This window comes from Hemitrygon akajei, chromosome 3 (genome assembly GCF_048418815.1).
Source record: "Hemitrygon akajei chromosome 3, sHemAka1.3, whole genome shotgun sequence".
Classification (NCBI taxonomy): Eukaryota; Metazoa; Chordata; class Chondrichthyes; order Myliobatiformes; family Dasyatidae; genus Hemitrygon; species Hemitrygon akajei.
In genome coordinates this window covers 46,985,319-47,008,246 of record NC_133126.1, presented here as the reverse complement: position 1 = coordinate 47,008,246, position 22,928 = coordinate 46,985,319, and the positions used below count along the sequence as shown (strand labels likewise).

At 39.5% G+C, this 22,928-nt stretch overlaps 1 protein-coding gene across 4 annotated transcripts in view; it reads right to left on the bottom strand.

Moving 5' to 3' along the window:
- Nucleotides 1-22,928, bottom strand: part of inf2 (inverted formin 2) — a 91,033-nt gene that overhangs the window by 33,938 nt on the left and 34,167 nt on the right. For 3 of the 4 annotated variants that reach the window (XM_073039778.1, XM_073039777.1, XM_073039780.1), the window contains exons 2-7: nt 16,248-16,663; nt 13,756-13,871; nt 6,715-6,874; nt 5,303-5,336; nt 4,910-5,051; nt 2,792-2,933 (exon numbers count right to left, since the gene is read on the bottom strand). In XM_073039778.1, the coding sequence (XP_072895879.1) occupies nt 2,792-2,933; nt 4,910-5,051; nt 5,303-5,336; nt 6,715-6,874; nt 13,756-13,871; nt 16,248-16,641 (988 nt within the window). In that variant the 5' untranslated portion in view covers nt 16,642-16,663. Of the gene's footprint in view, nt 1-2,791; nt 2,934-4,909; nt 5,052-5,302; nt 5,337-6,714; nt 6,875-13,755; nt 13,872-16,247; nt 16,664-20,314; nt 20,331-22,928 lie in introns of those variants that run through there. The other variant, XM_073039779.1, reaches the window with a different exon arrangement.

Genomic DNA, 22,928 nt, shown 5'->3' with positions numbered 1-22,928 from the left:
ACTTTGTACCTCAACACATCCTTCTACTCGATTTAAATAAGAAGCTGATTTTTCGTTTTTTTCTCCTTCTCAAAGTGGATAATCTCACATTTTCCTGCATTATACTTTATCTGTAAACTCCTTATGCTCTTACTTAAGCTATCTATACACAATTTGTTAACTCACACCCATTTTTGTATCATTAGTAAAATTGGTTCTAGTTGGTCAGTTCTTTCATCAGATCATTAATATACCGTAGATTCCGGATTATAAGCCGCTACTTTTTTCCCACATTTTGAACAGCTTTGAACTCTGCGGCCTTTAATCCAGAGCGGCTAATACATGGTTTTTTTTCATGCCGCCTCGTAAACATTTTGCCTCGTAACAGTAGACCAATAAAATTGATGAGTGGTTCACAGAGGTCCAATGAAATTGTACGATAAATCAAGCGCACTTTCACAATTAAATTATTGTAAATCAGTCATTTGTACTCACCCTCATCAACATGGAAAATACTCGAAGAAAAGCAAGACCCGAGCGCGTCAGACCCGATTAGACCCGATCGCGTTACGCAAGCGCGTCAGACCCGATTAGACCCGATCGCGTTACGCAAGCTCGTCAGACCCGATTAGACCCGATCGCGTTACGCAAGCGTCAGACCCGATTAGACCCGATCGCGTTACGCAAGCGCGTCAGACCCGATTAGACCCGATCGCGTTACGCAAGCTCGTCAGACCCGATTAGACCCGATCGCGTTACGCAAGCGCGTCAGACCCGAGCGAAAACGCTGCTTTTAAGTTAAAGGCGATCAATAACTTTTCCTGGTAGGCTGCCGTATATATATTTTTACCAGTCGCTAGGAGATATTGGAATGTTGTTCGTGCTGTTCAGTGAAAAAGTATATGCAACGTAATTTGTGTTACCGATACGTATGTATATTTAAAAGTAGCGGTGCGGCCTTTACAATTAAAAAATTGATTTTATTTCTAAAATTAGAGCCAGCGGCTTTTAATCAGGTGCGCTCTGTAGTCCGGAATCTACGGTAGTTGAGGTGTCATCACTAAACCCTACAGTGTTCAGTAGTTACTAATCACAAATTCTGAAAATCTGAAAATGATCCATTTATCATTTTCTGTTTAATGCCAATCCTATATCCATTGGGGTGGTGGGGTGGAGATCCTGCATGTTCCACTAAAAGTGTAAGATACCCTTTCCCTCCACAAGCCTGCAAGTCACTCTTAGGCAAGGTGTAGCAGCTGCTTATCCCCCAATCTGGGTCACATGAAGCGATGGGAGCAAGTGGTGGGTGTTTGTAACAGCAGCTGGTGCATATCACAAACCCCGTTTATGTGACTACTGATGCCAAGTAGACAATCCCTGAAGAATATTGATAAAGGCTGTGGACACCTGTCTGGTAAAGGCAATGGCAAACCAGTTTTGTAGAAAAACTTGCCAAGGAAAATCATAGTCATCAATAAGACCATGATCACCCACGTCATATGACACGGAACATAATGATGATATATGCATGCCATTATATTACCCACAACATGTACACTTGTGCAGTAATTTTCTTTGTGAGGTACAGTACTTTATCAAATGTCTTCTGAGCACTCAAATACACTACATCTGCTGGTTTCCATTTATCAACCAGTTTGCTCTAATGTCAATAAACTCTAATAACTTCGTTAAACAGTTTCCCTTTTCTGTTGACTCTGCTTGTTTGTCTCATGATTTTCTAAACTTCCTGATATTAGCTTCATTTTAGACTCCAGTATTTTCACAATAACCCATGTTAGGCTAACTGATCCAGAATTTCCTGTTTCCTGTTTCCTTCGTTTCTTGAGCAGAGAATGAATCAGTCTGGGACTTAGGCACGTGTGGAAATTCCAGGCTTCTGGACCAACTCAGAAGATGAAACTCTCAACTTATATGCATATCACTTCACCATGGTGCCTAGACTTGGTAGATTCCTTTAAATTATTCACTTTGCTTTTAATAACTTTTACATCGCTGTGAATTCCCCAACTATCAAAGGTCATCATTGATACCAGTGTAGTTGCCATCCAGACACTCCAGGGAGTAGAGGGCTGGTGAGAGAGGCCCCAGTGTCCAGTGCAGGTAAGGAGAGGAGGAGGACCCAATTCTGGCCGCGGTGACCGGATCAGGATGATCCAACTTATTATGAAGATAATAAATTAACCATCCCCTCTATTGGCTCATCTCTTGGGATGGTCCTGATTGACCAGGTGCAGTTTCCCAATCCATACCTGCAGGGAGTTTTGGAATTAAAGGGGTGAGGCTCGTGGAATGGTGGGTGGGGAAAGATTGATAATGACCTGTGGCATCGCCTACAACAGTTTCTGCATTAAACTGGTCTTCAGTGTAAAACAGGGGTGGGGTGGAAAGAGGGCTTTAACTGGCTATCAAAACTAATGACAGCACTTGTTTCTGATCTTCAGGAATAATCAAATAAACTTTAAATCTATTCAATCAATTACTAATTTAAGCATTAAAAATGAAACAAAAGCACATTCTGTTTTCACACTGGCCTCCAGGGGATCTCCACTGTCAGACAGTAGCTGATGTCTGTGAAGAACTAACACAATTGCAAGATTTCCACAGGAAATTGTTGGCAGTTTGAAGGAACTGCCCTTATTTCCTTGCCAAATTTGGAGAAGAGTGAATAACTGTAGCAATCAGCACAATAAGCAACAGTAACATTTAGTTCAGCTTTTACCTGCAGTTACTGAGCTGTACGGATATTGGAGAATAATATGTTTCAATATAGTTGGGGGAAATAATTGCTTACTGTTATAGGCAATCAGGACGGCCCTGTTCACCAAAATTTCCAGGGCTTCCCAGATCAGAGGACTGCTGCTGTTGGATGGGTCCAGCTGCAGAAGGCCTTGAAGAATTGACAGCAGTTGTGTAGAGGCTGGTGAGCTACTCACCTAGGGAGCAAGCAAAAAGGAAAATAAAAAGTCAGGTAACTCAAATCAAAGAAATTTAAATGCATAACCCCATCATTTCAACTCATTTGGCCTAGCAAACCTACCCTCTTCTCTAATAAAGCTACTAATACTTCAAGATAATTTTCTCTCTTAAATGTCTTGAATAACTGGTCTTTTGTATGGCTGTGACAGAATGGCCTTAGTCGAACTAGGACATAGTGTGCTAGCTGGTAGCTTTGTTTTGATGTAGAGAGGAACACTGCCAATATTGGGACACCTGATTGGACAGCATCAGAAGTAACAGTAGGAAGGTCAGATATCTTCCAAAATCTATTGAACATGTTCAGCTAGCAGAAATATTTTCTCCAGTGTTTGGGCTGTGAAGTTGCTCAATCTATGATCTGCCTTGGTGGTGACACTCTCAACAGCAAACTATTACTGGAACTGTCTTATCATCAGTGGCTGGCCTCTTAGGATGAATCTGAATGGATCTCAGGGCAGGAGGCTAAAACGTACCCATCAGTGAAGAACTTACTCCCACAGAATCTCCACATGCACCACACCCTACTTAGTGAAGAAAAATGTATAGGCAGGGCTCTAAATGCATGTTTTAGAATGGTAACAGCAAGCAGTATTGGTCATCTTAAGGAAAGATGTTGTTGTCTTCACTGGTCTAGGGGCACCCCACAACAGAAGCCTCCCATTCTGAACAATGTAATGGACCAAAGCCTGCACCAGAGGAAGAGCGACAAGGAGACGTAGAGCTTGAGGTCTGCTTGACAATACCAGAAGAGCAGCGGAATCAACAAGGATGTAATAACTGAAGCCATGAAGATTGGGGTATATGCCTCCATAACCATGATTAGAAACATTAATATCTGGCTAAAAGAAAAAAAGCATTTTAGTAAGTGATTCACGTAAGGGGTTTTGGTTGTAAATCTGACCTTCCCTGCAACGATTTACTTCAGCTTTGCTTTAATGGCTTGCTAAACCATTTCTGTGTTTCCCTGATAGGATTAAACTGTCAATGGAAAAAGGCAGTTTAAATCGTTCAGCAGACTAGATGGGCCAAAGGGCCTGTTTCAGTGTTATAATTTTCTATGACTCTATGATGAGTGGCATCTTTTTTGAAGAACTCAGACTTTAGCATTAAAGAACATTTTAAGCAAGGATTTCCTCCTGTAGATGTGCAGATCACCTTAACACAGCATGAAATTTCTTTTAGCATTGTTGCATTGTGCAGCATTGGAACTCCTGTACGAGGTTGTGGGAGCCACTACATACCAGGCTCTTCTTGTTGTTAGCACACTGAATTTCCTTGTCCCCATGATTGCACCAGTCTCAATGGAGCAGTACTTGCAAAGTTTTTGAGGACAGATTCGTTGTTTCCTTATGACAACCAAAGCTGAGTTGCTCCTGCACTGATACCATGAGTGTGACTTTGTGAGCACTGACACCTTTCATTAAACACAGTGCAATAAAGTTTCAGGGAACACACAACATGGATCAAAATTACATTGAATAACACGTGGGTCCCATTGATTTCTGCACCTGAATCACTCTGAGGCCATTCAAACTGGATATTACGTAATTTTGTCTAAGGTTCTATTGGCTATTGTATTAGACTGAACTATGTTTTAACTGATGAAAAGGTTGGTATAATCCAAGTTTCAAGCTTGTAACTTTAACTCTCATTGGAACCATTGAAGTAAATCACCATGATCGTCTCAACAGAAAAATTATTCTGAATCTCCTTTGTTTAGAATGAAGGGCGACATTAAAAGGTCAATATCTTTAAATTGTTATTATACCTCAAGACAATTAAACAAACTAAAATCACTGAAAAACATGAATGCTACCAATCACAATGCACTGTAGAATATCAGACTCACTTGCCTTAATTGCCTTAAACTGAAATTGTAGTATTGAAACACTTCAAACTCTGCTATAGTAGCCAAAGAAAACCATGCACTTACTTTGTTAAACAATGTTACAAAAACTTCTTGATGACTATTCATATCAATGCCATCGGAGATCTTCATTAACTCTTCATCATCATCTGCTTTACCATCTTCAAAGGTTAAACATTGGACTAATAAATCTTCATCATCTCGATCCCTTAACGAATACATCATGATACAGTTTATATTTGTGCATTTCTCTTGAACAAAGTACCAGTTCAACTGAATCAGGAGGTGTCTTTATATGGCTTAAGCAGAGCACTTAAGTATGTGAGAGTTAAATACTTTCATATTTAGACTTATTAATTAAAGATTTAAAAAGTCAGAATATAAAACTTTCAATGAATTTGAGGAAAAACATAGGAAACATTATGTTAAATATATCTAATCTGTGTGAATAATCCATACCTTAATGATGGCAGTATATCCAGCAGGTGGAGACCTTAAAAACAATAGTTTAATAACATCAGTTGGTATGCAGTAAATGGAATGGTACAGTTAATATAAGACTATTATTTAATCTAATGCTTCTGTGAAATAAATTTAAAAGTAACAGGAACAGTGGCCTCAAGGTAATTTTTGCTTTAAACTATTAAAGCAGACAGCTAGGACTTTGGATGCATCAAATATTCATTTTGTCCTGTTTTGAAATAAACATGGTTTCTTGGTGCACAAGCTATCTCCAACATAATGTGCATATATCAGACAAACCATTGTTGAAGTTTAGCAGGTAACAATTATTTGTACAAGTGTTTGTATTTTAAAACACTTAAAGTGGCATAGTTTCTCTGATATAAATGCATTTGAGGGAGCCATAATGAAATTCACATTATATGGAATTTTGTTGATTCATCTTTCCCCTATCATAATGTTAAGGAATAGTTTTGATGTATATTTTACTGGTTTGAAATACAACATATTGAACTAACAATGAGCCACTTTAAGGAGAATGGCCAATAAAAGAGCATGAATCAGCATGGAATTGCTGAAGTTCTTAAGCAACTTGATCAGAATACTAATGAAAACTATGTGGGGCATAATTGCTTAATCCAAGACAGCTGCTTGACTTAAGTGACAACTGCACAGAAAAATGTATTGAGAACCCAATACAAAAATACACATGAATATAGCAACTAGATTTATTTGTAAGTCCCATGCACTCAGAAGTTATATTCTTTGCCAAATATGTTATGTATAATCAGCGTTAGGTAGAACAATATTTTGAAAAGTTCAAAGGTTCATTTATTATCGAAGTATACAACTCTGAAATTCTTGTCCACATAGCCTCAAAACTAAGAAGGAAAAGAACAGCGTGGTCATCAACCCCCAAATCCCTCCTCCTCGCACAAAAATGAGCAAAATGGATATCTTACAGTCTTAGAAACATAAAAAAGTGATTGTGTTAAATCTAAGCAGAAGTTGATAGTGTTTGAAGTGTTTGCTTTTTAAGAGTTCATAGACACTGAGACAATTAAAAGTGCCATTTGTAGGATTAATAACCTTTTCCAATAACCTGTTGACATCCTTCAGCAGCTACTGAGCTACTTAATCAGGACACAGTTGTGGTGTGTGGAATTATTGAATGTCTATTAAAACAAAAGATGGAATCCTTTACAGTGACAGGTATTTCTTAATATATTTCACCGAAGGTTTTCTAGCCAATGTCTGGAAGTAGCCTTACTGAAGAGCACTAGTGGTCTTTATATTTAAGGAAAATATTATATATACATGTTATTGCACTGGCTGTCTAAAATTCGGTTAATCCCAAAGCAAAGAGTGGGCTGGATTGTCTGCAATTGAATTAAATAAGGAATATTTACCTATGAATTCATTCCGCAGTTGTGTACGAGGTATCAGTTCCTCACATCCTAAAATAATGGCATTGATGACGCTCAGCAGTATTGTCATATATGGAATGTTATCGGTAGTCTGGAGTTCATTCATTATTACACTGAATCGATAGTGCTGTCTTTTCACAGTCTAGCAAGAAAAAAAAAGGAAAATCCATTAAGTTTACTGTTTGCTATTAATTCTTGGGAAACTATTAGAATAATATGTGATAAGTGGGAGCTATTTACCATTGCAAGGAAGGAGGGAAGGGAAGTTGATTTTCAGTGATTTAATAGAAATGATGTCCTGAGTAGTGGGGATTGACCATGTGGTCAAAGTAAGCTCAATAGAGCATGAGGGAGGAAACTGGGGTCATGTCTTATTAATTTAGCCCGAGTTAATTGGGAACAGCTGTTCTGGAGCAAATGGAGGATATTTACAGACCAATTGTACAGGGTACAAGATGGGTACATTCCAATACTAAGGAAGCATAAGTTTGGTAAGATATGGGGACTTGGATGTTGAGAGAGCTTGTGTAAGTTGTCAAGAAGAAAAGTAATATGCATGCAAGTTTAGGAAGTAAAATCAAATGGAGCCCTTGAGTATTATAAAGAAACCAGATAATAACCACTGATAATCTGAGGATTAGGATTACTGGGAATAATTCAGTAGACAAACAAGCATTTCACCCCAAAGACGAAGTCTTCTATAGGAAGAATAACATAACTGTGGTTCACAAAGGAAAGTCAAAGACAGAATAAAATACAAAAAATAGCATATAATATAGCAAAACCAGTAGGAAGCAAGAGGATTTGGGAAGCTTTAAAAAAAAATAGAAGGCAGCTAAAAATGCAATAAAGGGAGAAAAGTTGAAATATGAAGGTAAACTAGCTAATAGAGTTTGAGGAGATTTGGTATGTCACCAAAGGCACTTACAAATTTCTACATAGAGTTTGGGCATAGAAGAGAGAGGACAGTGGTTGATGTAACTTACTCTGGCTGGAAGTCAGTAGCTACTAGTGTAGTGGAAGGATCTGTACTGGGATCTCTGCTGTTAGTGATACAGTATAACAATGATGTGGGTGAAAATGTAGATGGTAAGTTTCCAGACAGTACAAAGATGGTGGTGTTGTGATAGTGTTGAAGATTGACAAAGAACCCAATGACGTATAGATCAATTGCTGATGTAGGCAGAGAAATGACAGTTAGAATTTAATTCTGCCCAATGTGAGGTGTTGCTCTTTGGGAGACCAAATATAAAGAGCTAGTACAGATTAATAGCAGTATTGGTGTATAGAGGTATTTGGAGGACCATGCCCATAGCCCCTCTAAAGTGAATGCACTGGGTAATAGGATGATAAAGAAAGCATTTGGCATACTTACCTTTATTAGTTGAGAATTGAGTTCAAGAATCAGAAAGTTGCCGTTTTATAAAACTCTTTTTAGGCTACATCTGATGTGTTGCATTCATTTCTGGTTGCCCTTTTATAGGAAAGATGCGGAAGCTATAGAGAGGGTTCAGAAGATGCTGCCTAGATCAAGGGGGATTACATGTGTGGCTTTCTCTGGTGAAAGCTGCAATGAGACCTGAGAGTCTATAAGATATGCGAGGCAGATAGGGAAGACAGTAGGTAAATTTTTCTCAGGGTCAAAATATCTAATATTACAGGGTATTTAAGGTAAGAGGGGGTAAATTCAAAGGAGCTATGCAGGACAAGATTTTTTGTGTTGGATGCCTGGATTGTTTTGCCAGTAATGTTGGAAATAACGATGGAAGCATTCAAGAGGCTTTAAATTGACAGAGAATGGAAAGATATGGAGATTTTGCATGCAGAAGAGGTTAGTGTTATTGTACATTTAATTACTAGTTTAATTAGTTTGACACAACATTGGAGACTGGATGGCCTGTTCTTGTGCTATGCTGTTCTACGAAAGAAAGATGTGGATACAGGATTGTGCACTGGAAGGGAAGTTTGACTTGGGATAGTTGGAAGCAACAGAGATGGCTGAATTCCATGTAAGTTAAATTTAAAGAGGTCCTTGTGTTTGTTGTCAAAGTGTGAAAATGGTGAGAAAGAAACAATTGTTCTGGGGGTAAGAGCTTGTCTTTGTCTTCTGGGATGATCATGGAATGGGGAATGGTTTCACAGAAGGAACGTATACATTTGTGCTCTATATGGATCGACTGAAGGAGCAGTTATGCAAGAAGTAAATGGAAGAATGGATTTTAGGCCAAGCAACAGAAATAGTAGAGCAAATGTAAAGCCAAAGCATAAACTGCTGGTGTCTTAAATTCCCTAACCTAAGTAATTGTGTCAGTCCTTTTCTTCTGTCACAGCTTTGGGAATAACTTGACCACATGAGATCACAAGGCCATGGTGATGACTGTGAATATAAAGGAGGGAAATGAATGATTTGAATGCACTGTTTATTGTGGGAATGAGGAAGATTACCAATTGGCTCTTTTGAGGTTACTGTAAAAGGACATAGTTTTTCAGTAAGCAATTTTTTTCTGAGTGGCAACTCTTGAGATATGAAACCTATCCAGGGAACTCTTGAGTACTAGGCACAGTATCTGGTAAAGACAAATTTACTTGGAAGAAACTCCTTTGAATTTAACAAATATGAATTCAGAACTTTCATTGAATTAAAAAACGTTTCCAGGACCTGATGGACTAGGTTACAGGGGGATCATGGAAAGGCTAGGTCTATATTTCACGGTATGTAGAAGAGTGAGAGGTGATCTTACAGATGTCTGAAAAGTCCTGAGGGCTATAGACAGGGTGAATGCACTTCATCTTTTTCCCAGGGTTGGTCAACCAAGACTGGAAAGCACAAGTTTAAGCTCAGAGGGGAAAGATTGAACAAGAACTTGAGAGACACCAGTTTTATACGCAGGGGTGATATCTACCGTATATGGAATGAGCTGCCAGAGGAAGTGCTTGAGGAAGGTACAGTAATTTTTTTAAAAAAGTCTGTTGGACAGGTACATGGATTGGAAATGTTTAGAAGCTTATGAGCCAAATGCTGGCAAATGGGACCAGCTTCGACGGGGCATCTTGCATGGATCAGTTGGGCTGAATGGCTTGTTTCCAGGCTATGACATTAAACATCTGTCCATTTTGGGGAAAGTTGCTTTTCTAGTATTATTGTACTATTTCTAGTGTAATAGTGTATTATGAATTTGAATTGTAAAGTGCTCAAAATAGTAGATTAGACAGAAAGTATGAAACAAGAATCTAAGTTTGTTTGCTTGAAGGCCTTGCATCTGAACTAAAAAGTTAGAAATCAAACAAACTGCAGGCAAAGGGGAGAGATGGAGGTAAGGAAGGGCTTTTCTGGTAGGTGGAAACCACCAGAGACTTAATGACCCGTGTGGTGGGGTGCTGTCTAGGTGAGAGAGGTAAAGATGTGTTCATTAGCTTGTCTCCTTGAACAAATGTAAATAGGATTAGATGAGTTGAAGCAGAAGAGAGATTGCAGTCCGTAAGTTAATACTATAATAGTTTGCGTAATCAATTATTTGAATTGGTAAAAATAGAATATTTATACAGAACAATGTTTCAGTTTTTTTAGAACATATTTATCAAAACAATTTAAGATCCCCTCTTCCATTTTACATTTCATACTATGAATATGCAACAATATTACGCTATACAGTGTGAATGGATGCAGTTTATGAATGAAGGATTTAAATTGTGGAATTGAAACTTCCATTGAATGCACAGGAAGATATATTTAAAGAGGTAGAATTATAAAGGGAAGATACATCTGGTTTAACTTTATTGGGTGTGTACTGTTCCTCTGTAACCACTTTGGATGCGTAACTAAGCTACAAGTCTATGCTATGTTTGTAAGCTCATGAAAGAATAACTTACTGTATGATAACCTGTGAGCTTATTGGAAAGAAGAATTAAGACAGTTTAGGCATGACAAATTATTTATTTGTCATAAATAATGCCTATAATTTAGGCATTATAATTATATAATAATAATAATTGGTATTATATATAATATATAGGCATTATATATACCCTATATAAATATACTATATTTATAGTATACCCTAAATTATACTATTTAGGGTATAATAGTTGAAGAAATCCAGTAAATCTGTTAACTTCTGAGCCTTTGAATCTAATATTGGGATCATTACATATAACCTTTTGATGTTGTTAACTGCCAAACAATCTTGTTTTAAAATTGGCACCTTGCTTTTAATTCATTAAAGTCACAGTACTCAATTGGTAGTCCCACTGAGCTTTTGTTCTGATATTAAAAGGACAAAATCTTCCAAAATTTTCCAACTTCTTTACTATATTCACTTTCTTAATGTTTGCCTTGCCCTTACTTGCTTTAACCAACTCCTATTTGTACTTGTAGCCCTCTGTCACTAATGACTAATCTCACTATTTTCATCAAACCTGGTGACAATGGTAAAGCTGCTGTGTTTTGGTGAACTGGACTCTACCTCAAAGAATTTGAATGTCAAGATGCCTTCTCCTACTTCCCTCTGGAGTATGATCCCACCACTAAACATTAGGTCTTTGTCTCCCAGATAGTCACTGCACATTTATGTTCTTTTTAAAAAAAAATTTGAAAAAAGAAGGGGAAAAAAAAGAACCCCATCTAACTAAAAAAAAACCCCATTAGGAATCAACCCCCGGAAGCAATACGTTTAACCATCATCTAGATATATAGAAAAAAGTCATCAACCACCAATTCACATTTAAAAAAACAAAAGATAATAAAATTGGAAGGAAACCATATAGAATAATTCAAATTAAATGGTAATATTTGGCAAAAGAACCCCATCTTCTCTCAAAATCAAATTGAGGTTCAAAGTTCTACTTCTAATTTTTTCCAAGCTGAGACATAACATTACTTGAGAAAACCATTCAATTAATGTAGCGGAAGTGATATCTTTCCATTTTAATAAAATAGCCCTTCTTGCCAACAATGTAACAAATGCAATTACATGTTGATCTGAAGATGAAATACCCTGAATATGATGTGGGACTATTCCAAATAGAACAGTTAGTCTATTAGGTTGTAAATTAATTTTCAAAGCTTTAGAGATTGTAGAAAATAAAGATTTCCAAAACATTTATGTTAATGTACCTGCTTCAATCACTCCCTCTGGCCCCTCAGTACATATACAGATCACCATCCGGATGGAAGACTCAAGCTCCTATTATATCTTCCCTCTTACCTTAAGTCTATGTCCTCTAGTTCTTGATTTGCCAACTCTAGGGAAAAAAAAAGCTACCTATGCTCCCCCCGTGATTTGTACAATTCAACACGATAACCCCTCATTCTCCTGTGCTCCAATGAATAAAGTCATAGCCGGCTCAACCTTTCTCTCTAACTCAGTCCCTTAAGTCCTGGCAACATCCTCTGAAATCTTTTCTGTGCTCTTTCCCTCTTAAACCTGATAGTATGGTGACTAAAACTGAACACAATATTTCAAATGTAGTCTCACCAACATGTTTGTAATATTCTTGCCCCATTGGACTTGTTTCTTCCTATTTTATGTTTTTTTTTCCCTTCCTTTGCTCTCTGCCATGTGACACTTCTATTGCCCTGAGCCAGTTTCAGGATTTGCTGGTCCTAACAGATAATTTCTCATTATGGATGTCTAAACACACTGCACTACCTTTCCACTCTTGGATGATGACAGAGCTTTCATTTCAGTACACAGACACTTAATCAGTTCCTGCACTCATTCAGAATTCTCACTTTCTTTATTGCCTTCAAGGGCTTCATATGTCCCATGTCTGTCTTCTGCCTTCTCTTTCTTGACATGTCTACCTCCATTACCAAAAATAAGGTTAGTGATAAATAACCAATCCAGGCTCTTACTGTTAGCTTGATGACTCCTCCTCCATATTGCATCTTCTAAGGCCTCCACTCCATTTACCCAGATTCTGTAGCTCTGTTGCATTTGCGCTGATGATTATATGCATCATCTCTGAGATACCATCCTTTTTCCTTGGCAATGGCCTCTCCTCTCCCATAACTGACAGAATACTCTGCCATATTTCCTCTTTCTCATCCTGTGTTTAGAGTTTCCCATGCTCTCATTTTCCACCTTACCAATCTTCTTGCTCTATAGATTGTTCTCCATAATTTCCGGCACCTTCACCTGACATATCGTCCCACCCCTCCCGTTTCAGCTTTCTGAATGCATCATGTCAATGTTGCAATCAAAATGCATATGTAGATCACCCTCTGTGTGTGTGGAGGTGGGGTGGGGGTTAAAATTGTCCATCAGGTTCCTATTAAATCTCCTCCTCCTTAACCTCTAGTTCTTAATTCCCTAACTCCAGGAAAAAGGCTGTTTGCATTGACTCTATCTAGCTCATATTGTGTCAGAACAGGCCAGTCTCAAATCAATAAGGTCTTTCCATCATTCTCTTTTGTTCAAGATTTTCAGTAGCTACTGTATTGTGTATCTCATAGACCCAGCACAGGTTGTTTTTATTGCTCTCTGATGGTCACTATGTACCTCCCTCTAGTTACACACTTTTGGACAGGGCGGCTATGAGTAACCAGATGCCACAGAAAGTAATGGTGTCACCAGAACAATCTGCTCTCCAGCCTTTCACAGAGAATCCCTTTGTCCCCTTCCTATTTAACTTAAAACTTTTTCCCCTATTCTTCACTTTTCATTTGATTGAAAAGATGAAGATGATTGACCTATTTCTCACCACACAGATACGGCCTAATCTGCTAAACTTCAGTATTTTATGATTTAGCTGCAAAATCTTACACCCCTTGCACAAGTGAACAATGGAACCAGATGGTATTGTATCTTTATCTGAGCAGTAATCTATGTATTTAACTGTGATTCTTTTTTTCTCTCTGTGAGTCTTGTGGGTCTTGGTCCTAGGAATATAAAATGTTGTTTTCGATCTTGTCAAAGGAAGTCCGGTGCTTCAGCAGGATTGTCATGTGAAAATGCAGTGATTGATAGCGTGCACATTTCATCAAACAAGCAAATCTATTTTGAACAGTGGATTTACACTTGCCTTGTAGTTTTCCAATGCATCTAAAGCCAGGCTGTGGCCTTCTGGGGAGTAGATAGATAGTGCTGCTAACAGCTCGAAGACTTGTTTCTTTACTGTGATGTTAGCTGTATCCAAAGCTGCGAATCAACATTTTTAGGATTGTTATTTTAGATGAAAGCAAAATTTTACCTGAGACAGCAAAACCTTGTAGTTACAAATATGCTTGTTCTTGCTTTTTTTTTGCAACATCTTAAATACAAATCTCATACTAACCATTAAACTAAATTTGATCAGAATTGAATAGCCCAGACTTTGTGGTCTAATAACAACAAAACTGTCACCTTTTGCCATTGCTGCATCATAAAACAGACAGAAACCTCTAAGTCTTCACATGCATTAAATGCAGAAAAATTCAAGCATTGCTACTCACTGATAACCTCTCCATCACATGGTGAGCCAGTGAAGTCTTTTAGAGGGAAAGCAGAAAATATTGCTAATATTCTCATTATAAATACTCAGCCTTCTTGCTTAAGATGTACTGATTTTTTTCCAAAAAGTATGAAGACTATTTATTTTGCTGAACAACCTCTCTGGCCCTGAAAAACAATTTTCTGTGTGGTGCTTCCTGTAAAATAACTGAATGAAACTGAATTTAAAATAAAAGCTATTTTAGCTTTTGTAAATTCATGCTTTTGTCATTCTGCAGGAGTTTCATAAAGTTGGTTTAAAAATCTGTCTTCATGAATGGCTCTGAGAATCCTTCAGAGTAGGTCTCACTCCACTAGATGCCAGTTAGTTTAGGTCCATCTGTAGCTGAATTTGGAATGGGAAATCCATGCCAGTGAGTACTACATCCTTGTCATTCAGAGATTGTTACCCTTGATGGAAAACAATTGGTGTTGCCTCAGTACAAGGATTAAGATCAGGAATAATTTCCTCACCCAGAAGGTTGTGGTTCCCTTGCAGTTTTTTTTGCCCCAAAATGCTGCAGATGTTCCAGCATTGTCTATAGTGAGGCGGCTCACGAGGCCAATATAGGAACTGCAGATGTTCCAGCATTGTCTATAGTGAGGCGGCTCACGAGGCCAATATAGGAACTGCAGACTCCAGCTCTTTGAGCATATCCTTGAATTTTTTTCTTCCCATGATAGAGCATCTGTTTTGGGACTCTGGTATGTGTGCAATTAACAGAAGCTGCTGACAATTAGTGGGGCCTTGGAACTGGGGGTTTTACTTAGGAGAGAATGCTGATGTTAGTTTGCTAATTGCTGATTCAGGGAACTGCTTTAAATTCAGAGGCATTGTTTCCATATTTAATGCTGGTTCCATTCTGAAATATGTGGCCATGTTAACATAGATCATAAAACAGTACAGCACAGTACAGGCCCTTCAGCCCATGATGTTACTGCAAGATCAATCTAACCATTCCCTCCCACATAGTCCTCCATTTTTCTTTCATCGACGTGCCTATGCAAGAGTCTCTTAAATGTCCCTAATGTCTCCATCTCTACCACTACCTCTGGCAGTGTGTTCCATGTATTGTACAGTCTGTGCTACCTGATGAAAGGAGCATTCCTTTTCATTTTCATTGGGTGGTTCTTTGCAAACTTATTTTTCTCTTGCAAAGCAATATTTATCATTATTATAAACAAAAGAGCTGTAGTTTTTGAATAAATGTGAGGGGATGTTGCTGATGCAGAGTCCTCGATGTACACAGTACAAAGGAGAATGAAGTAGCCTCTTAGCTGGAATAAAAGCTAATTCTTTTAGTTACAAAACAGAATCCTGAATTATTTGTGCAAGTATTTGCTTAACAAAACTACAATTTCAGTTTGCAGAGCTAAAAATTAAATAATTGTTTCAGTATGTCTCTACTTAGCAAACTGTCTTCCCTTATAAAAATCTAATTTTATGTATGCACATTGTAATTTTTATACTTAAAGCATTTTAATGAATTTTATTTTAAGTGCATGATATTTCAGCTTTTAAATCATGCATGTGTTTCGATCTTTAATTTGGTCGTATTTATAAAATTAATTTGAGGGTTGTGCCTCCTGCTTCCTGGTGTATGGTGACCTCGAATCCTTTAATGTCATTGGCTGCAGAATCAGATGATGATATCTTGGTGGCCTGTGTTCATGGTGTCAGACTGATTAAAGAAGGCATGGGTAAAAGATAGCTAGATCGTTCTGGGTAATGTGCTTTGAGGACGATGGAAAGAACTATTGCTTTACCATTGGCTATAAATTATGGGTGATATAATATGCATTAACTTTTATTTCAATTTTGGTCAACTGTAAACAAAATTGATTTTTAAAATTATGGATAGCTTTTACTGAGCTGCAGATTTTATAATCCATTGTATGAACCTGAAAATGATTTTTTACAGAACATCCTTGATTACTTATGTTAATTTTGTTTCCATTTCTTGTGAGATGTATTGGTTGTTAAGGACAAACCTGACACAAAAATAGTTGAAACATTAAAGCTCCATTGAAATGTTTATTCCATACCTTGGGAAAGTTTTCGGACATAGCCTGAATTATTTATAATGTAGTCGATGCCTTTTGAAGAGTTCATCACAGCCCGTACACACTTCACACAGGTGAGCTGCAAGAGGGCATCGGTTATCTTTGCCACTCCTCTGCCGGACAATCTGTCCAGTGCTTCCAGCAGTAGATCAAGGCCACCGAGCTCCAGGAATTGTAACATCCAGGCATTGTTGCTGTTCTCCAGTCGCTTCTTCAGGCCTGAGTAATTTATAACAGTTGGGGTCTGAAGCAAACGGATACAGAGCTCGGGCTCAGCATTTTCCAGGTTGGCCTCGGTATTGTCTATGTCTGGCGCTGTGACCTTTTCCTTTACAAGAGCCCATTTCTTCGGCTTACTTTCCTGCTTTGCAGCCATATTAATTCTGCCTTTGGTTCACCTGCGAAACGGAAGGCAAAGAATTTGTTAAAATAAGGCTTGAGTTTTGAAAAGTAATTAAATCCAAGAGCCGTAAAGCATCTCAAAACAAGCCAGCACCAGCAGCAAAAGAACATTCCAGTTGTAAGTTGAATCTTTAAAATGCTCTGTTTCTTCATCCTGGGGCGTGCAAGTTACTACAAGATCAGCACAGGGACATACATTGTAGCTGGGCTATTTAGCACAACAATTCTCTTCAGTGAGAGCAAGGTTGATTATTGATCTCATCCTATATACCTGGTCTTTTTCCATATTCCTTAATAACTTTGCTGAACATAATATAGCCGTGACAGATTAATGATCAACAGAGATGCATGATATTCTGCAGATGCTGGAGAACAACATCCCACAGGAATACACACAAAATGCCAGAGGAACTCACCACGTCAGGCAGCATCTAAGGGGGGGGGGGGGGTGAATAAAGTTGATGTTTTGAGCTGAGACCCTTCATCAAGACTGGAAAGAAAGGAGGCAGGAGCTGGAGGGAGGAGGGAGAAGTACAAGCTGGCTGGTGATAAGACCAGATGGTAAGAGAGGGGAATGATATGAGAAGCTGGGTGACGATAGGTAGAAGTAAACAGCTGAAGAGGAATCTAAGAAAAGGACACTAGACCATGGAATGAATATAGGGAAGGAGGTGGGGAACCAAATAGAAGTGATGGGCAAGGCATAAGGGAGGGATAGAAGCAGAGAGGGGGTAAGAGGATAGCCAGAATGGGAGAAAAACAAGAAAGTGGTGGGAGGAGGGGAGAAACAGAGGGGCGTGGTACTCAACAGTTCTGGAAGAGAATTGTAAACCTCTTGTCGTCTTTTGCAATATCAATGTTGCCTAATTTTTTGTTTCTCCAGAAAAACTTGTTTCTTATTTTCAGGATGATGACCTCTGGTTCTACTCTATTATTAATTATTATTATTATACAGATTTTGGGGCAGCACAGTGGTTAGCACAACGCTTTAGAGTACAGGTGACCTGGGTTCAATTCCCACCACTGCCTGGAATGAGTTGTACTGTATGTCCTTCCCATCACTGCATGGTTTTCTCCGGGTAAATTGTCCTGTGATTAAATTGGGGGATTGATTACTGGGCAGCATGGCTCAAAGGGCCGGAAGAGCCTATTCTGTGCTTGTATCTCGGTAAATATATAATTAAAATATTTTGGAGTTGAGTTATCATGCAGCATGGAAATCGGCCCTTTGCCCCACCAAGTCTGTGCTGACCATTAGGTGCCCATTTAAAATAAGACTGCACTAATCCTATTTTGCTCAAACACAATCAGATTTTATTTTCAAAGTGACATTATTATGGAATATCAGCAGAGCTCACATAAAATCAGATTTGAGAGCTCGGGTTAGAGGAGCAACACCTCATATTCTGTCTGGTTAGCCTCCAGACTGCTGACATGAACATCAATTTCTCTAATGTCCAATTGTCCAGTAATTCAATCCCCCTTCCCCCTTCTCCCTTCTTGAATTCCCCACACTGGCTCTCTTCCCTTACCTGTTCTCTTCTCCTCAGCTGTTTATCACCAGCCTCTGTTGCTCCCTCTAGTTCCCTTTCTCCCATGGTCCACTCTCCTCTCCTATCTCATTCCTCCTTCTTCAGCCCTTTACCTTTTCCACCTATCACCTCCCAGCTTCTTACTTCATCACCCCTCCCCCATCCCCTATCACCTAGTAGCTTGGACTCTGTCCCCTCCTCCCACTTTCTTATTCTGACCTTTCCAGTCCTGATGAAGGGCCTCAGCCCAAAACATTAACTGTTTATTCATTTCCATAGATGCTGATTGGCCTGCTGAGTTCCTCCAGCATTTTGTGTGTGTTGCTCCAGATTTCCAGCAGAATCTCTTCTGTTCAAGAGCTCAAATTGTGTTTAGCTAATTTTCACCATGGAATTTTAATGATCATAACACCCTGTTTCAAAGAAAAATGGGAGATGAGAGGAATGTCCTTCATGTAATTCTGCTTTGGCTGACAGAGAATAAATTGGTGAACTAGGTGGCACAGCGGTGCAACTAACAGAGCTGTTGCCTCGTTGCACCAGAGATCTGGGTTCGATCCTGGCCTTGGGTGCTGCTTATGGGGAGTTTCTCCAGGTACTCCAGTTTATCCCACCCACCAACATCTTGTTGGTTAAGTGGTCATTAGTGTATATGTAAGTGGTAGAATCTGAAAGGAGCTGAGCAAAAAATGGGGAGGATAAAAAAAAACACAAAATGCTGGCAGGACTCAGCAGGCCAGACAGCATCTATGGGAGGAGGTAGAGAAAAGAGAGAGAAAGAGAACCAGACTAAAATAATAGATAGGGATGGGGGTACCCCCATCCCCAACTATTATTTCAGTCTGGTTCTCTTTCTCTCTTTCCCCCCCTCACTATTATCTCCCCCCAGCCCTACCTTTCTTTCTCTTTTATTTCCCATAATTCTCCACCTTCCCCCTGGCCCATTTCCCTTCAGCCTATCACTTCCTCGCTCTCTACTTTATCCCTCCCCCCACTTCTTATCCCCCCTCGACCATCCCATGTTACTTCACCCCGATGAAGGGTTTCCGCCCGAAACGTCGTCACTACCTCCTCCCATCGATGCTGTCTGGCCTGCTGAGTTCTGCCAGCATTTTGTGTTTGAATTAATGTAAGATCGGTGCAAATGGTCAACATATACTTTCTGGGCTGAAGGGCCTATTTCTGTGCTGCATCTCTCTCTAACTCTGTTTCTCTGATTAATCTGAGGTCAAAGTACGAGCTCAGAGAAAGATTGAGCTGTTGTTAACTGAAGTCCGACATGCTAGAGGAAGGTCACCCACAGCAACACAGTATATTATTACTCAATGTTGAGAGTGTTGCAATTGTTACATGGGTTAATGTGATGGTGGGGGTGGGTGTTCCCTGCCAATGAGCAGCGGATTCTCCCTCCACTGCATTTACAAGTGCTCTGACTAACTGTCTGTAACTCCAGGACATCTTTAACTATAAACCTCACCCAAAGTGTTAAGACACTTCTATAGATCATTGTTGATTAATGAATTTCCCCACATTTGGGCCCTTTAAGATAAATAATTACAAATAAAGGTAAGACTGGTCTAGAATTCAGTAAAAATGGAATTCTGAAAACAAATTTGTTCATTCTAATGGTGAATTACAGATGGCTCTTTACACTGTCATGGTTCCTCACGCAAGTGGATGTCCTGGTTGTACTGCGCCCATTTGCTCTGCTCCTTTGCATCTCACCAAAGCTCTTGGGTAGAATATGAGTACAACACTTGGCTGTAATTCCATTCATCTAAAAATCAGTTTTCTAACTCGGGAAATGGTTATTTCACTGAATCAAAATGTAGTTCCTTCACTGTTTAATTTCCCAGTTTCCTGCTCTTTAAACTTGGAATGAATTGCTGAGTCCTGTTTTTTTTTGCTCATGCATGAGCAAGGGTGTGTCTGCCACGGCTGGAATTCATAGTGCAGCAAAATTGTGGAGTCAGGAAGTAAATTTCAGGGACTGCACTTTCAATTCAACATGTCTAAGCTCTCAGTGGGATGTTAAAGGGAGTTCAGGTTAGAAATACAGCAATGGAGCTCTTCTCATGTGTACAGGAGCTAAATTCAATCCATTATTAAACCTACCTCATGAAATGTTATCAAGCAACACACACAAAATGCTGGTGGAACGCAGCAGGCCAGGCAGTATCTATAAGAAGAAGAACAGTCAACGTTTCGGGCCGAGACCCTTCGTCAGGACTAACTGAAAGAAAAGATAGTAAGAGATTTGAAAGTGGAAGGGGGAGGGGAAAATCCAATATGATAAGAGAAGATGGGGGCGGGATAAAGCTAAGTGCTGGAAAGTTGATTGGCAAAAGGGATACAGTGCTGGAGAAGGGAAAGGATCATGAGACAGGAGGCCTGGGGAGAAAGAAAGGGGGAGGGGAGCACCAGAGGGAGATGGAGAGCAGGCAAGGAGTGATTGTGAGAGGGACAGAAAGAGAAAAAGAAAAAAAAGGGGAAAATAAATAGATAGATAGATAGTTAGATAAGGGATGGGGTAAGAAGGGGAGGGGGCATTAATGGAAGTTAGAGAAGTCAATGTTCATGCCATCAGGTTGGAGGCTACCCAGCCGGTATATAAGGTGTTGTTCCTCCAACCTGAGTGTGGCCTCATCTTGACAGTAGAGGAGGCCATGGATAGACATATCAGAATGGGAATGGGACGTGGAATTAAAATGTGTGGCCACTGGGAGATCCTGCTTTCTCTGGTGGACAGAGCGTAGGTGTTCGGCTAAATGGTCTCCCAGTCTGCGTTGGGTCTCACCAATATATTGAAGGCCGCACCGGATGCAGTATATCACACCAGCAGACTCACAGGTGAAGCTTCGCCTCACTTGGAAGGACTGTCTGGGGCCCTGAATGGTGGTGAGGGAGGAAGCAGAAGGGCAGGCGTAGCACTTGTTCCGCTTAGAAGGATGTGCCAGGAGGGAGATCGGTGGGAAGGGATGGGGTGGAACGAATGGACAAGGGAGTCACATAGGGAGCGATCCCTGCAGAAAGGGGGGGGGGAGAGAAAGTTGGTAGTGTGCTTGGTAGTGGGATTCCATTGGAGGTGGCGTAGGTTACAGAGAATTATTTGTTGGACCTGGAGGCTGGTGGGATGGTAGGTGAGGACAAGGGGAACCCTATCCCGAGTGGGGTGGCGGGAGGATGGGGTGAGAGCAGATGTGCGTGAAATGGGAGAGATGCGTTTGAGAGCAGAGTTGATGGTGGAGGAAGGGTTTTATGAAATGTTATGTAATTTTTTAACAGGAAAGCATTTATGACATGATATAATTCCAGCAGCCATTGTAGGTAATACTTCAAACCATTTATATAGCTTTGCATATTTGATCACTATTAGAATGTTAAGAAGTTTCCTTTCTTAAGAATGGGTGCAGAGGGTTATATGTGGCAGGGTGGAAGTTGGTGTGATTGAATCACAAATACCTGGGCATGTGTGGGTGAAGGTGAGTGATTTGTGTAATACTCAATGGCGTTTACAAAATGTGGTCACTTACATCAGATGTATCAAAGCTAAGACTTGACAAATAGGAATTTGCATGCCAACAAAACTCTGGTAAGCTCTCCCTCCCCCCCCCCCCACTTGTTTTCTCTCAATCTCGTGACCCTCTTACCCTTTGTCATATATTCTCTTTCATCCTCTCTCATCTGCCGGTTTGTACTCCTCCCCTGCACCCCCCCCCCCCATTTATTAATCTGGCTTCTGCCCCTTCCTTTCCAGTCCTGATGAAGGATGTTCACAGTAATTTCCTTCCATAGCTGCTGCCCGACCCACTGTTCCTCCAGCATTTTGTGTGTTTCTCCTGAATTCCAGCATCTGCAGAATCTCTTCTGTCTCTCCTGGACGTTCAAGTTGTATTTATAAATTTACATTGCATCATTCACGCATTAAGATGCAGGCTCACATTGCTTTACATATTTTGTAAAAACAAGTCAATATACTCATAAAAATTTAAAATCATAAATAAAGACAAACATTATATCAAATATACCAGATTATATAAATGTAATCAACATCAACAGGAGTTAAGTAGGCCAATTTTTTTTTAAAAGTATGTTTCTAGAAGTGTTTGGAAATGTTCCGCTAGCCTGGCATTTCATTTGGTAGAATATCCCAGACTTTTGGTACAAAAGAGCAAAAGGCCGCATCACCAGTTCCGATATGTCTTGTACTAAGCTAATTCTGTGGATGTAAGATTGTGATTAGCAATGTATGGAGGCAGACACTCCAAAATATTCAAAGGAGCTATAGGAGTTCAGAGACTTGTATACAATAAGAGTATTTTAAAATTGATCCTAAAGCACACAGGCAGCCAGTGTAGTAATGCCAAAACTGGTGAAATTTGCTCAAATTTTCTAGTTAAGATTCTTGCTGCTGCATTTAGAACAAGTGGCAGCCGATTTATATCTATCTTGTGCAGTCCTGAGCAGAGTGCATTACGGTAGTCTAATCAGCTAAAAACAAGAGTGTATCAATGTTTCTGCATCTTGAGGTGTTGTAAGAAATTGAACTCTTGCAATGCTCCTTAAATGAAAGAACACAGTCTTAGTAATATGGTTAATATGTAATTCGAAATTTAGCTCACAGTCAATAATTACTCCTCAATCTTTACTTCAGGCCTGATGATCAAGTTTATTTCTAAGATACATACTTTTTTATTGCTACCAATAACCCAAATCTTTTCTTCCTTAT